Source organism: Clinocottus analis, unplaced genomic scaffold (genome assembly GCF_023055335.1).
Source record: "Clinocottus analis isolate CAN_PGR_092001 unplaced genomic scaffold, fCliAna1.0.p SCAF_9, whole genome shotgun sequence".
In the NCBI taxonomy this organism is placed as follows: domain Eukaryota; kingdom Metazoa; phylum Chordata; class Actinopteri; order Perciformes; family Cottidae; genus Clinocottus; species Clinocottus analis.
The window spans coordinates 6,452,348-6,468,365 of NW_027176251.1; the positions used below are offsets into that span (position 1 = coordinate 6,452,348).

Consider the following 16,018-nt stretch of genomic DNA (forward strand, 5'->3'; position numbering starts at 1 on the left):
AAACCTTCAATACAGTCCATGTGATTAATTCATTCCAAATGCCCTTAACTGGAGTATCATTTAACAGTCACTTTTCTCAGTAAAATGCGGCCATTTTACTTCCCATAGACACAATTTAAGCAATATTGAAACAGATGTATATAGTCCTTGAGGCAGACCCCTACTGTCTACAGTGTATAGAAAAGAGTAAAACTTTTGATAAGAGTCAGCTAAATTAAATGTTTATGTATAGACTTCATAGAGCCACTATTCTGAGAGAGAGAAATGCAACAATTGAGTTTTGGTCAGACCAAATATTTTATTGAAAATTTGACATGACAGGTAGCATCAGAACACTTCCTGAACGTCATCCTTCCTAGTCCTCTTCTTCATCGTCAGCTCCTCCAGCGCCAGCCTGGCCCTTCTTGGCGTTCTTTCTCTTTACGCGGCCTGGGCGTCCACCACCGTATGGAGACCTCAGGGAGAAGTCGATGTGCTTCTGGCTGTCCAGGCGAACTACGAAGGAGGGGATGTTCACCACCTGCTTGCGAACACTGTAAAGAAAGATAGAGATTCTTAGAAAACCTTAAAAGTCCATTCCAAATGTTATGCTTTAATGGGAGAATGTACTATTTAATGCAAATGTATTCATGTAGATGGTTAGTGACACCAATGAACTGCATGTAATAGTGGAATTCTTTACATTATAGAACATTTTAAAATACCAGTCCAAGTATTTGAGTAAATCATACAAGTTGTAGGAAATGCTACAATTGCCCGAGGTACAATCCTCCATGCCTTACCTGAAAGCCACAACACAACTTTGACACTCCAAGTCCTTGGTGGCAGGATTGGCTCTGGGCAATGTTTACAGACAAGGTATACGGTTTTGATACCGAAGTGACCTTAATGAAATGTTTAACCGTTCTCAGCGGAGAGCGTTAAAGTTGACGGGCTTCTGATGAAAGGAAGCATTGGGTTTCTGATGAGTCCCTCTTAAGACTTGTAACCCCTGGATTTAGTTCCTCTGGTGCCTTTAAACTTACCGAATGTGCCTCTGGCGGATAAGCACACGAGCATGGTGGATGCTTTTGGCAAGTCCAAGCTTGAAGACCTGGGTCTGCAGCCTCCTCTCCAAGAAATCTTCAACTTTCAAACCCAGGATGTAATCCAGCTTCATCTTACCCTCATCCAGCACACCGATTCTCACCAGACGCCTGAGCAAAGCATTACCTGTGAAACACCACAAATGATTTAACAATTGAACCTGCAAAAAGCATTAGGCAAATTGAGCAGTTGCAATAATATTGGCCTCATTCACGAGGAATTCTTGACACCAGCGAAGTCTGACGATATTTTGCTTAATCATCGGCCAATGCAACAATCAATGCCGTTTAAATTAATGATGTATACCTTCAAACAGACGCTTGGGATCCTTCTCATCAAGAGTCAGCAGCTCTCTGGCAGCTTTGCGGATCTTTGCCAGGGTGAACTTGACCCTCCACACTTCACGCTTGTTCCTCAGACCATACTCACCTTTTGAGAAAATAAAGTAGTCCAAGTCAGTTTAAAAAGGACAACGTGGGATGCAAGTTAAGTTTGACTGGTGTTGATGAATCATAGCATACCGATGAGTTTCAACTCCTGGTCGAGACGGGACTTCTCGAAGGGACGGCGGGGGGTGACATAAGTCTTTCGACAAACCCAACTCCTGGCAACGGGCATGGCGGCTTTTTAGTGCCTGCAACAGATAGATGCTATGTGAGTTTGATGAAGCAAGTGGAAAGTACTTGAGCCAAAATCGCAAACAACCACTATGGTAGCTCGAATCAGACTAAACGTAATTTGACTAGTGTAAATGTTAGATAATAAGTTAACCCAAAGAAAACTGTGCATACGGGTACAATTTCTATCAACCTCTGAACAAAAAAACAAAAAAATGCAGCGGCCTAGTCCATTGACGACTCACTGAAGCGTAGAATCAAAATATAATGTTCCATTTATTCTCATATGTCATGGGGAAGATATTAGTGTGTATAAACAAACAGAACGACAGTATGTAGATAAATGCACCTTTTAGACCAACCATATTAAACTACGACAAGGCCGCAGCTGTACCACGTTGTGACGCGTTAGCTTAGCTAAACTAGCTCTTCGCTTCAGAAGCAATTACAAATTTATACGTTGGTTTAATAAACAATAACGCATACAACAACGTTTCCTTTAACTGCTTATGCAAGTCTGTACACCAAAAGAGACTAAAATGTTGTGGATTAGTGGCGCGAGGCCGCAGTCGTTACCTATGCAGCTCAGGCCAGCGGAGTAAAGAGAACGTGTAAGGAGTTCGCCTTCTTTTTATAGGGCAGGAGCACGCGCGTCATATCCCACAATGCACCTCTGCACGGAAGTGGAAATGTTGGACTTATCGCACTCTGCTGGTCAACCAGGGAACACACAGCTTAACTCTGACGGTATTTCTTTAGTTTGAATTAAGTGTGCTTGCTCAAGCTGGCCTGTAGATATACGTGTGTCATTACAACTCGGGAAGTCACAGAGGTTTCCAATAACATTGTAACACATTTATACTGCTAGAGCATGTAACTAAAGGCTAACGTTAGATAATCAAAGGATGAAATTAACTGCTTTGTAGCATATTCAGGGTTTTCTCATACACTGTTGAATAAGTTGTTGTAAGTGTGTTACATGTGGTGTGAAGTCTTGCTTGACACCACGTTTAAGATTGAGGGTGGTAAGGTGGTAAACACGGAGAGAAGGACATGGGGGACTATTTATAAAACTCTGAAATGGGACCCTCAGCATGTGTTTCTGTCTGTCAGGCTGCATGATCAACTGATGGACACAGATTCTCATTTGCTTTCTCTTTCACTGCTCTGTATCCTGTCTAATGTGAACAGGACATCGGTTGTTTTGTGGACTTTCTTGTGTTTTCTTTTTTGACTCATCTCTGAGGTTAAATTGAGTCTTTACCTTCTTTCCCTCTTGGATCTGGTTTTCTCCTGTTGGGTATTTTTTCTTCTTCTTACCCCCCCCCCCACAGCCTGACCGCCTGCTCTCGTGTCTGGTTAATAACCCCTCCTTTTCCCTTACTCTCCTTCTCCTTTTCCTCCCATCTTCCACCTTTTCCTGTCTCCTCGTGTGTGCTTTTTGGGCCATGCTCTCCTCACCCACTGTGATTCTCCAACCTTATGGACTCCCCGTCTACCCACAGACCGCCTCATGCTACCCCAGCATAGTTCAGGTAAAACTCTCCTTCATTTGCGCACACATGAATGTTTGTCTTCACAACCCTGAGTCATCAAATGTCCAGTTTGTTGAGACTTTATGGATTCGGAGGTTGGAAATAAGAGACTGGTTCATTATATTAATACACATTGAAATACAACCCCATAGTTGAATGAGTTTGGGCCCATCAACAAATCACCATTTCTTGGACTGCTAGTTTACGTTATCAAAAGTTGGGAACCCAACGATAATACATTTTACTATCACAACATAATAAGGAATTTAAGATATTTGAAAATATTCACATCTAAGAAGCTGAAATGAAGGAATCTTTAGCAATTTTTGCTTTAAAAAATGACTGAAACTATTTTAATTGATAAAAAGGATATTATCCTTTTTTGTGTATGTTGATCAACTAGTTATTTAACTGCTGTGTGTGTGTATATATATATATATATATATATATATATATATATATATATATATATATATATATATATATATTGTTTGTAAATTAGAAATTAATGTTAGTGTAGCATATAAACCATCAAGACAATAGTAAAGAGGAAAACTTTTAATTCCCCAGAAGAAACCAAGGAGGCTTTTATTTCCTTCAGTTAATGAGCAAGTCAAGTTTATTTATAGCATCTTTTATTTTTATGGGACAAGATCACAAAGTCCTTTAGAAGAATATACATAGGCAGTCTTATATTTCATCTAATTCAGTTGTATTGCATGAAAATGGCTAAACATTAGCTGAGAGATTAGAAGCTTGATAGGAGCTGGGCGAAGCTCATTGATTGCAAAATATCTTATTTATTTAATAGTAAGGACACATTAGGGGTTATTTTTAGTCCACTGGTCTCAGTGTGTGTGTGTGTGTGTGTGTGGGGGGGGGGGGGGGGGGGGTTTAAGTGTCCCTGACATACCATTAATGCCACAATGCATCTGGTTTCTCTACCTTGTCTCTGTGTTTCACACCAGCTGTATTTTTAGCCCTCCTCTCCTAAGCAGATAGTCACATGAGGAGATCCTGTCACCTTTCTTGTTTTCTGCACTCAACTCTACTTAATAGGTGTGAAACTTGCCTGTTGTGTATTTAAGTGTATTGTGAGTATTTATGTTCAAGCATAATATTCGAAGAACAGTTTAGATGAGTACTTAAAAAAGAGAGGTATTGTTTGGAGGTGACTGTAATGCATAAGGATAATGGATAGGATCATTTTGAGGCCATGAAACCATCTGAAATTTTACTACTTGAAAATGTTATAATTCTAAGGATTTCCTGGAGAAATGTTTGCATGATTGAAGCGAAACATTCGTTCAAAGATTGTGAGTTTGAAATCCGTCAAAGACTTTCATCACATGTCTTTGCCTTCTGTCTCTCCACCATGTTTATTTTCATCTAATAAAATCCCAACAATATCTTTTAGAATATCATTAAATGAAACTGCAAGATGTCGAAAATAAATGGGTGGAAAAATGAATATTCGGTTTCACTCTATAAGCTTCATGTTCACTACCATTTGTAACTTAGCCTGCACTAAAAGGCCACATCTGCAGTTCAGTGTCATCTGTGTGTAAATCCTGTGGCAGCTGTCCCAGCAGGCACCTGGCTCAGAGCCGTTGACCTCTGACCCCAGAATGACAGCTGAGGAGGGAGACGAGAGAAAGAAGGAACAAATGGAAATTAAAAAAAAGCCTGCAAGGAGGAAAAGGGGGGACACAGTGTCTGCTGACACGGTGATACTGACTCAGACAGAGTGGCTGGTGGTTACAGCTTGGGAATACAAAGACTGGTAGTGATATCTCAAAGATTGTGTTATCTTGACTCAAATGTCTTTTTTTAATCAGTGAGGAGGGTCGAGGCAGTCCAACTTTGGGTGTCTCCTCCTATGAATGGGACACAGACACGGGTTAGTGTTGACATGTTTTGAAACATGTTCCAGAACGACATTGTAAGTTACACAACCTGGAGAATTTTACTGTACTTTTCAGAAATATAAAGAATTGCAACAACAAACGTAAAAGCAGGGTTGGATTTTAAAATGTATCCTTTTTTAATAATTTACATCCCAGTACAACTTCTGAACTTACCAAACTTTTCTAGGTCATCTTTGATTTGCCTTGACCTACTTAGTCATTATACCCACATAACTGATTATTTATCAAAAACGTCATTGTGTAAATTGTGTAAGCACCAACTTTTGTAAACACGAGAATATATGTATTCTTTGTATCGCCGAACTACCAGAACATTTTCCAGCCACACAAGGGTCACAGCTCAAGAGGTAGAAATGTCACTTGTCTTGAATATCTCAACACGTGTTGGATGGATTTTGTGTATGTGGAATGTCTCAACAACCATTGTCGCTATTGGTACACAAATGAATGTCTCCCTCAGGATGAATTGTAGTAACTTTGGTTGTCCTCGTGGCTCATCTCGTGGCTTATGACCAAACACCTGCAAATCTAATGCCATCCCGTCGCCCTCAGATGTTCTTTGTTTTTAGTCCTAATTAGCAAATGTGAGCATATTCACACGCTAAATACAGACGTGAACCTAATAAATAATATACATAATAGCTGTTTAACCTGTTTAACGTCTGCATTTTATCATTTACATTGTGAGAATGTTAGCATGTTGACTTTAGCATTTAGTTCAAAGCACAGCTGTGACTGTCAGCCTCACAGAGCCACTAACAAATCTCTAGCCTCATGGTCTTTATAATGAAAGATAACCTATATCCTAATTTAGCAAACAGACTGAGTGAGAAACAAAGGAGTTCAGTAATGTGTTCAGTCTAGTCTCTGGGAAGCCAACTGTTTATAAACTGTTTTTCAAAACAGAGAACATTAAAGAGGTCTTGAGGCGCTGTAATGCTGCTAGCTAGAAAGTTTAGTGTTTGAAAACTTGGCTCAAGTGTTTAAACATTCTTCCCTGTATCTTCATATCTTATATTTGTCACACCTCATGAGCACAACAGTTAATAGAGAGACACATGAGAGTTCATGAAATGAGAGTAGAGAGCTTTTGGAATTAAAATACATCCCTCTAAATCCTAAAGCTGGCTGACAAACTTGTGGCATTTAGCATGTAAGTCAACATGTGGCTATAAGTTATGTTTGGACACAGAGATGCAAAGACTTCTTTAAAACTGTAATGAGGTCAACATATTAATACTGCAATAGAAAAATAATTGATTATGAGAAATATGTTGACAAGAGGAAGATTTAACCCATTTTCACGTCGGTACATTGATTATGACGCTGCAGCCAGAATCCACTTAGCTTAGTTTAGCAGAGAGACTTGTAACAGCCTGGCTCTTTCCAAAAGACAAAACAAATCCCACCTAGCAGCATATTTAAAGCTCACTAATGAACATATATCTCGTCATAATCCTTAAAATAAAATTGTAAGAACTGCAAGCCAGGCTAACAGTTTCCCTCTGGCTTTATGCTAAGCTAACCAGCGAGCCGCTGGCTGTAGCTTCGTATTTACCATAATTTTCATAGTTAATAAAAACAATGACAAGATTTTACCTGCCAACAGCTTTGTTTTATGAGGTATTTTGATGTTGTTGGTAAAATCCTGAGCTGCAAAGTATAGTAAGTAGTAACTTGTATCCTACTGTACGAATCATATGTTTTAATATGTTGTGAATATCAGCGTCGTTGTATTATGTTTTTACTGCCACAAAAAAATGGTTTGTAATTCTTAAATATTTGAGCATGAAGTCAGAATTATTACTCAGAAAAGAATGAAATAGCTTTTTCCAGTGGGGGTGCAGGTGGGGGATAGATTTTATTTAAACATAATGAGGTTGAAAGCGTAATAAAACCATGTTGGCATCTCAAACGTGGTATTCTTAGAGTCAACCTTTACCATGATTTACTGACTTGCAACTGTAGAAGCATTTACTTTCATAAATACTTCATCTTGGGGGAGAGCTCTATCTGCAGAAAGTGTGTGTGTGTGTGTGTGTGTGTGTGTGTGTGTGTGTGTTTCAAGTGTGGGTGGGGGATGAGGTGATTGACAGTTACAGATGACCACAGCTGGTGTGGCTTTCTGGTCCCTTAGCTCCGAAGATCATTTGATGTGATTGGTGGATAAGTAGCACTTATGGTGCAGTAGGCGGGTGGTCAGCTGCATTAAAAGATGCAGCAGTTGTTGGAAAATGCATCAGAGATCGAGGAATGCAGTAGCGGGGTAAGACAAAGCGTTTAGCTCCTAACTTGGGTTATTCATTTGTATTAACGCTTTATAAGATGGTTCATCTCTGTTTCTGTGAGCGTTTTTCATTTATATGTCTCAGCCCAACTCGTTCGGTTTCTGACTGGAGTTAACATTTAGTATTACGGTGTGATTTAACTGAAATAAGGCAGTAGTGACCAGATTTTAAGATGTGTACAAACTAAAAAAAAACAACACACGGTTAGTTATTTAACAAACTTGTTCAATTAACTTATGAATCAACACATTGTTTCTGTATCAGTAGAAATAGTACAGACATATTATATTGAATGTAACAAAGTAAAAGTTTTCACAATGCTATTTTCAGAATAATGTAAGTTATTGGTTTATTACTATTGATGCATTAATGTGTACATCACTTTAATTTTGCATCTGGTAAAGATGAGGCTAATTTAAATTATCAGCATTTGTCTATAATGTTGTGTTGCTAAATTTCCCTCCGGGGATCAATAAAGATAGATCGATACAATAAAGATGATAATAAAGATTATATTTTTTATTGTTATTATAAATCGGCAAAGCAACCTAAGTTCTCAAATGAATGCTGTGGATTAAAAAGTTCAATGAAGGAAGACGTAGAAATAGAAGTAGCGGAAACCTACCTGAAACCTGAAAAATGTACTGAATAAATGTTTATTTCCACCACTGACAGGTAGTGATCCTTTCAATTTAAGTATTTGATCAAGAAGTCAAGAACCTTTTGTCTGAAACAAGCATTGTTGTTGATAGTTGATTGTCTCGTCTGTTTAATGTTATGCACCTTCCGCCAAGAACAGTTCCTCGTCTGTATAAACAGTCCTGGCGAATAAATGATTCAGATTCTGAAGACATTCAGAAGTTGTGATTTTACATGTTCCTTCTGCCACCCTCACTCGTCTGTGTTTATCTGATGTTTGTTTATGCATCATGAACTCCATTCAAGCTAAGAACAATTCATTATTGCGAAAGCAAAAGAACAGTACGAACCAACATGGTGGTGAGTTTGTTTACACCTCTGACATCTGATATCCTGTGAGGCTCACTCCTGCCTCCCTCTCTCCTCAGGGAGGCCCCTCTCAGGAGGCCGGCCCCGGCAGCGGTGACCCCGCCCTGTCTCAGGTCTACGGCCCTCCGCCCTCCTACCCGCCGCCTGGTCAAGGTCCACCAACATCTGTGGGCAGACTGCCACCTCTAGATTTTACCTCTGCACACCACAGTTCAGAGTACCCCGAACATCCCCAACTCAGAATATATCAGGGCCCTCAGCTCGACGGGGCGGAGGCTCTGACATCCATCAACACGGTGAGAACAGTTTGTGAGTGGAAGCGCATCATGACGAGCAATTAATGTCCCAATGAAATGTGGTCTTCAGCATGTAAATGTTACACGAAACCCTGCTGCTTCAGGTAGAACATCCACAAGTCCTATCAGGGGAACATGGCCAGATAGAGTTTCCTTCTATATTTAGAGACCCACTGCCACTGTTGTGTCCATGTACGGGGATGCCGCTCACACGCAAAGTGAGGGGCGGCAGCTGAGTGGGGATTTGTTGGTGAAAATAAGTCTCTACTTTTCTGTCTCCCCTGTGTCTTATTTAGAAGGCAATAAAACAGATCATCTTTCAAGATTATGGTTGTGACATTCTGTGATGATATTGATAGTTAAGTGTAAATTACACTTTGTGTGTTATAGCGATAGAGGACACAAGTGTTCCTGTAATTGGAAAAGAATCGATATTTTAAAACGTTTCTTTTGTTAAGAAACACTGCAAAAAACATCTTCTCAGCATACCATTACATCTGTAATTATGTGTCTTGCTTTGATTATTTAAGTAACAACCACTGCCAGTGCAGTAAGATTCATTCAACCTGTTTCCATTAAAAATAAAATAAACCTTGTTCAAAAGATTTTGTTAAATCACTTTTGGTCCCCCGAAAAATAGCTCAATGTTGTTGAGATATTGTATTGCAATGATACCTTGTGGAGACATTCATGGTTTCCAGTTTTGGTTTTAGAGGGGAATATTTTTAACAACGTTTGTCATGAAATTTGCGACTGGTAATCAAGGTCCCCAGAGGATATATCCTCATGACTTTGTTGTGCTTGTGACTTTTCTCCCTGCACCATCATCAGCTCAAATTCCAGTTACTTCAAACCCAAATACATGCAAAACAAAACCTTCTTGTGACCCTCAGATGTGCTGAATGTTTAGTGCAAATGTTAGCATGCTAACGTTGTTGCTGAACATGATAAACATTGGATTTGAACACTTGATCATCAGCGCGTTAGCTCAGACATTTGTTTCTGAACAATTCTTTGAAAATATGATTTAATTTGGAAACAGGTTGAAATATTGTTTTGGCTGATTTTTTACTTTCACGAAGACAAAATGGTGTTTTGGGCTCCATTTAGATTAAAATTAGTATTACTTATTATATGACAGCATACACTAATACAATCTGAACTCATCCACTACGAGAAGTTCAGAGGTGTTTAGTCGGCTCTGTGTCCTGCTGCAACGCTTCTCTCTTCCTCCTCTCATAAATGGTGTTTTGTGGCCCCATCTATATATTTTATTACTAGAGCCCCTGACATACTCGGGTCCGTGCTGATTTTCGGGGGGAAAGTTGAGACGTCGCCATGGAGTGAAAGGGGGAGGCTGACCAGATGACCCCCTTTCCCCCTCTGAAATATCGCTCAGGTCCAGAAACACAATTCTGCATCGTGACTTGACACCATCCACCTCAACCCTCTCTTCCTGTCTCCCCTCCTCTGAAGCCTGTCTGTGGTGTGTGTGTGTGTGTGTGTGTGTGTGTGTGTGTATGTGTGTGTGGTTGGGTGTGTGAGTGGATGGATGTGGTATAGTCTGCAGTAGTTAGCCATGGCCAGCCAGTGTAGTGAAATCCAGTGTTAGTGTGTGTAAAACGCTGCTGTGTGTGAATGGGTCCCTCTATCTTTTTCTGTCTATCACCAACTTATTAATTATGCCCCTTGACAAATGACCTTTAACCCTTGGCAGAAAAGCAGCACCGTGACCCCAGACTGACCCTTGTGGAACGTACAGTTTTATCTCTTTCCCTTTCCCCCCGTCACCCTCTTCCTTCTTAAGCTGTCTGCGCACCTTCTTTGCCTTGTTTACTTTGGTTTAATGTCATTCTTCCTTGCTGCACTGAGGCCGTTTCTACTATCTGCCTCTTGGTACTAGACTGCTAATACTTGAGTCTTCACTTCTGCATAAAGGACTGCAATATCAATACTCTTCCAGTCATTTTTATTTGCTTTTTAATGTTTCTTTTTCTTTCCAATGCTCTCCGCTCCTTCTCTGGCTCTCACTGCTGAAGCTCACTGTATTTTTTTCTTCTTCATTTTTTCCTTTTCCCTTTCTTGTTTGGACTTAAAACAAATATTTAACATTTATCTTCTGCAATGGTTGATGATGCTGGTTGATCAACACATACACGTGCACACACTAGCATCGTGGTGCATTGTGGGATAATGAGTGTATTGGTTTTCGCACATTAGTAATTGGATTTTTCTGCATGAGGCAATTTTAATGAGTTAGATATTACCATATGTATAATACAGCTTATTACAACTGCTTAGATAATATGACGCTAAAGCTACAGTTGTTCTTGCTTTTCAGGGGAGCTTAAACTGTATTTAACTCTCTTTGCCACAGCTTGAGTGAAAATATGTAGTTTGAGTGTCAGACATTTAATCTTTATTGATATTGTACAGTGCATTAGTCTTCATACTGTCCGACAGGCATGTATTCAAAGACGCCTCACTAAAATGGAGCCCTTTCATGCCTCCTCACATTTGCCTGAGAAGGATCACTGGTTGCTGAATGCTCTTTGACCTTTGGTTTGAATCACTTCATGAAAATGATCTTTGCCTAATGCCATGTGATGCTTACGGGACTGAATATTTCTTTTTTTAAGTCTAAAAGATGTTGCCGGGTTTGTTCCTTGAATTGCCTTTTTTTCATTTAAATTGTTTTCGCTTTCTTTCTTTTGCTTTTCTACTGATGCCCTCTCCCCGTTTTTTCTTCTCATCTACTCTCATCCCATTCATACTCTTTCTTTTTCCACCTTTTGTTTTCCATCTTTCTGTTTTCGTTTGTTCTTTCCCATCCTCTTCCTTCCCGTCCATTCTTCATCTCTCCCTGGGCTCGTTTTCTCTCCTCCTCCTATTTTCATATTCTCACTGTCAGGAGGACGTTTTGGCCCCTTTGACGTCTGACCCCCAGTCTCTGAGCGTGTCTGTGTCATCAGGGGGCGCAGCTGAAGGTGGAAGTGATGAGGAGGGGTCCGGTAAGGCCCAACCGAAACGCCTCCACGTCTCCAACATCCCGTTTCGCTTCAGAGACCCAGACCTCCGCCAGATGTTTGGGGTAGGATTTACTTAATATCATGCAGTGTCATAATGTATTCATTTTTGTGTATATATATATATATATATATATATATATATATATATATATATATATATATATATATATATATATATATATATATACAATAAACAGATTTAGTTGTATTTTATATTCATATAATATACTTATTCTGACAATTTTCAGCAATTTGGGAAAATCCTTGATGTAGAAATAATCTTCAATGAGAGAGGTTCCAAGGTGAGAACCACATAGGAGCTAAAACTCTATTTTGAAAGAACAAAAACAAAATCTAAACAAACAATATGACTTGCAGGGCTTTGGATTCGTCACTTTTGAGACTGCGAGTGAGGCGGACCGAGCAAGAGAAAAGCTGAATGGGACGATTGTGGAGGGGAGAAAGATTGAGGTGAGGGAGGATTCCCTATTTAGGTTTACAAGTCTGCATACTTATCTCTAATCATTGCCTTTGTTCCGTTCTCTGTCTCGCCAGGTTAATAATGCCACTGCAAGAGTAGTTACCAAGAAGCCACAGACGCCTCTTGTGAATGGTGAAATTCCAAGTAAGACACCTCAATCACTTTTGCACACATCCCTTGGTGTGCTGAAGGTTTCTGAGTGTCTCCTGTGAAACTTATTCTCATTTTCTGTGCAGGTCCTGGATGGAAGATCAACCCCGTCATGGGGGCGATGTACGCACCTGAACTCTATACAGGTACCTTCTTCTTCACAAGGCTGATCTGTTATTATAACGAGAACACCCGTAGCGTTCTATTCCCTTTGTTACAACTGTTTATTGTTTTTCTTTAGTTGCCAGTTTCCCGTATCCCGTAGCCGCTCCCACCTTGGCCTACCGGGGCTCTGCGCTGCGCGGCCGAGGCCGAGCCGTCTACAACACGATTCGCTCTGCTGCGGCCACGCCTGCCGCTATGCCCGCCTACCCGCAGTAAGACCCAGTGTCCAGTACCGGTTCCTGGTGCACATTCACTTCCCTCACTGTTTTTACATCTAAATATTGTTTTCATCACTTGTATCAGGATGGTGTATCAGGATGGACTGTATGGAGCAGAAGTCTACGTAAGTAGCTGTGCTCGTGTCCACCTCCAAGTCATTTTAAAGCGCTTTAGCTCTAATTATGTTATTTTATCTGTTTCTGTGCAGGGTGGCTATCCTGCAGCGTATAGAGTGGCTCAATCAGCATCTGCTGCCACAGCAACTTACAGTGACGGGTAGGTACAGATATCAGCATCAATGTGAAAGTCAGCCTAAAACATCCAATCTGAAATTGCACTTTTGAGGCACGATTCAGGACACTCTATGCATCCTTAAAACCATGAAAGCAGTGAAGTGTTACACATCAGTAAAAGATTATAACTGAATAAACCAAGGCTGTTTCCACAAGTGAAAAATAATTAGTGCATCCGCCCCGTGATTCGGATCCACTCCAAAATGGTCGACTGTGGCTCAGTGGTAGAGCGCCATCGTCCTTCAGTCAGAGGATTGGTGGTTTATGGCGATGTGTCCTTGGGCAAGACACTTAACCACAAATTGCTCCCGCATGCTGTGCCGGCGGCGTGTGAATGTTAGTCCTTGAGTCAAGCCGTAATCATGCAGATAAACAAACAAATCAAACTGAAAACATTTCCTCCTTGGCAAAGAGAAATCACACACTTTTTTAGTTCCCCTTTATCAGTAAAGTAACAGTAAATGTGTCATCCAAGGCACAGAAAGATACTCAAAACCTTAAAACACCTTACCTCAAACTTAACACTTTTGACATGGAAAATCTTTTTTCTTTATGGCTGAACAATTTGTGGAGTAACTTTCAATCTACAAGTACACACAAACTACACAACGGTTTTGTTTCTGCTAATTCTGATTTTATTTCCTAATGTCTTTCACTGTGACCAAGCTAAATTAAATCAAAGTGGAGAAGGTCATTATGAATGGAGAGCTAGTAAAAAAAACAATAACAGAACTTGATAAATAAAGACGATAAACTCGGAGGCTGGTTCAGCCTTTCGAGAATCCAAGCTGTGGCGTTGTGACATTTACATCTGCTTCTGATGTCTTTGACCAGATACGGACGCATTTACGCAACAGCTGCGGATCCCTATCACCACTCAGTGGGACCAACAGCGACATATGGAGTTGGTACAATGGTGAGTTGAGTCAAAACATACGCCTCTCTGTTGAGAGATCTGGTTGCATGTGCGGTTAACAGCGGACCGTGGTCACACCTGGCACACTGCTTCTGTCCACAGGCCAGCTTGTACAGAGGAGGATACAACCGCTTCACTCCGTACTGAAGCACCCGCAGCAGAGGGCAGACAAACTCAGAAACTGGTTGATCCATGGACATTGATTGGGAGATCATTGGAAATGTGGAAATGATTTGACTTCCTGCCTCCACAACCTCTCCTTGAGAGACTAAACGGACTGAAGTTGTAAATAGCGTAGGACCCGTTGTCCATTCTACTGATGAATACTCAGCACCTGAACGAGGATGCTATGTATGTAATGTATAGACAGTCGCTGAAGACCTTGACAGAATTATTGTTTTCTGAATTTAAAGAGCACTGATGTTGGCTAACACTACGGAAGTTGGAGATAAATACTGTGAGAATGAAATTTGTGAGTCAATAGCTGGAATTTTTTCAAGTTTCACGGGTCAAACTGTACAAAAAAAAGTTTGTACAAAGTTAATTAAAAGTTAAGACTTATTTTTGATGACAATTATTTACAAAAAATGTGTGCTTGTGTGTGTGTGTGTGGGTGTGTGGGTGTGGGTTGGGTGTGTGTGTGTGTGTGTGTGTGTGTGTGTGTGTGTGTGTGTGTGAGAGCATCTGGGTGAGGTTACACATCAATATTGATCTGTTAGCAGGTCAACCGAGAGACCGCTGTGACACTGGTGTCGCTATCACAAACAGCAGAACTAATGTTTGTCTGGATGTAGTTGGAATTATATTTTCTTTTTGCATTTCTAACAGTCTACCTCTCAAACATATTTCACATTTAATACAACTCTCATTATTTATCCTGTGTCGTTTTCTGTGCTTGTGATCTTTGATTCTGCAGAAGTGTTTCGATGTTTCAGGCCTGAGGCTGCAGTTCATCTGTATGCTGCAGATATCCTGCTCACTGTTGGAGTTCACGCATCTGATTCTGCTGGATTCAAACTCTTGTTGCCTTATTTCACTCTTTGCTGTCATCTTGTTTTCCTGTTATATTCTTTGTCTTTCCTCACTCAGAGCAGTTGAATGACTTCTTGACTTGTATTGATTATTTCTTCTCCTCTTTGTTTCTGTTGCAGTCTTTTTCTGCAGTGTTTTGATGGTTAACTCTAAATAAAACAGTTTTCTCTCTTTTACTCTTCTGTCTATTATTGTTTCTTAACATTTTCCAATCTTTTTTCCTTCATTCTTGTCTTTAGGTTGTTTTGTTTCTATGCTGCTCTGATGCCAAAGATGCCTTGACTTGTGATTAATTGTAACTGATAATTGAAGGAACTTTTAAGACTTAAACACCAATCCTGGATCATTTCATCCGGCCTTACAGCAGCATCTTCCATCTTTTCTATTTCTGGCTTATATTTACCTTGTTTCCTGCTTGTACTTATTTTATAATATCAATTCTTGTCATGTCCCTCCACTTCCTCCTTTTTCCCACCAGTCTAGCTTTTATTTATTTTCTTCCCTCTGTCCACACACACACACACACACACACACATATATATATATATATATATATATATATATATATATATATATATATATATATATATATACAACATCTTTTATCAATAATTGTAGTTGAACCTGTCTACTTGATATATGTTTTAATCTAATTTTTAACTTTCATATTTTCTCCGTGAGTGACTGTCGTCTTTGCATTTTGCTTTCTCGCTTGCATGATTCATAATTCTTCTCTCCTCATTTTCTCTTCTACTCCTTCATACTACGTAGGTCTGGCTTTATTTTCTCATCATTTTATCTGCTTTTTTTCTCTTTGCATGTTGGTGCTTTTTTCTGTCTTCTGCTTTTATTTCTATCATTCTTAGCTACTTTTGCTCCTCTCTCTCTTTCTTTAGCAGTATTTATAATAGTATAATAGTTTTTGTTTCTTTTCTTTCTCTATCTAGACAGCTAGCTAAAGGCGTATTTCAACAA

The 16,018-nt window shown here is 39.9% G+C and overlaps 2 protein-coding genes across 2 annotated transcripts; one reads left to right on the forward strand and one right to left on the reverse strand.

Annotated features, from left to right (window-relative positions):
• Nucleotides 1-273: 273 nt before the first annotated feature.
• rps9 (ribosomal protein S9) lies at nucleotides 274-2,362 on the reverse strand. Its single transcript, XM_068569794.1, has 5 exons — nucleotides 2,280-2,362; nucleotides 1,608-1,720; nucleotides 1,393-1,515; nucleotides 1,026-1,212; nucleotides 274-533 (listed from the first exon to the last, which is right to left on the reverse strand). Exons 2-5 carry the CDS (start codon nucleotides 1,702-1,704, stop codon nucleotides 356-358), a joined length of 585 nt encoding a protein of 194 aa, XP_068425895.1. The 5' UTR covers nucleotides 1,705-1,720; nucleotides 2,280-2,362; the 3' UTR covers nucleotides 274-355.
• Nucleotides 2,363-2,829: 467 nt separating this feature from the next.
• On the forward strand, nucleotides 2,830-15,219 carry rbfox1l (RNA binding fox-1 homolog 1, like). Its single transcript, XM_068569855.1, has 12 exons — nucleotides 2,830-3,238; nucleotides 8,522-8,758; nucleotides 11,670-11,849; nucleotides 12,036-12,089; nucleotides 12,166-12,258; nucleotides 12,343-12,412; nucleotides 12,505-12,564; nucleotides 12,660-12,795; nucleotides 12,887-12,926; nucleotides 13,011-13,078; nucleotides 13,930-14,011; nucleotides 14,114-15,219. The coding sequence occupies exons 1-12, from the start codon at nucleotides 3,152-3,154 to the stop codon at nucleotides 14,156-14,158; spliced, it is 1,152 nt and encodes a 383-aa protein (XP_068425956.1). The 5' UTR covers nucleotides 2,830-3,151; the 3' UTR covers nucleotides 14,159-15,219.
• Nucleotides 15,220-16,018: the final 799 nt, after the last annotated feature.

Coding starts and splice junctions, on each gene's coding strand:
- rbfox1l (XM_068569855.1), top strand. CDS start 3,152: ATGCTCTCCTCACCCACTGTGATTCTCCAACCTTATGGACTCCCCGTC. Junction 8,759..11,669: donor CTCTGACATCCATCAACACG/GTGAGAACAGTT, acceptor TCTCACTGTCAG/GAGGACGTTTTGGCCCCTTT. Junction 12,927..13,010: donor TGTATGGAGCAGAAGTCTAC/GTAAGTAGCTGT, acceptor GTTTCTGTGCAG/GGTGGCTATCCTGCAGCGTA.
- rps9 (XM_068569794.1), bottom strand. CDS start 1,704: ATGCCCGTTGCCAGGAGTTGGGTTTGTCGAAAGACTTATGTCACCCCC. Junction 1,213..1,392: donor TCCCAAGCGTCTGTTTGAAG/GTATACATCATT, acceptor GGTGTTTCACAG/GTAATGCTTTGCTCAGGCGT. Junction 534..1,025: donor ATCCGCCAGAGGCACATTCG/GTAAGTTTAAAG, acceptor CTTTCTTTACAG/TGTTCGCAAGCAGGTGGTGA.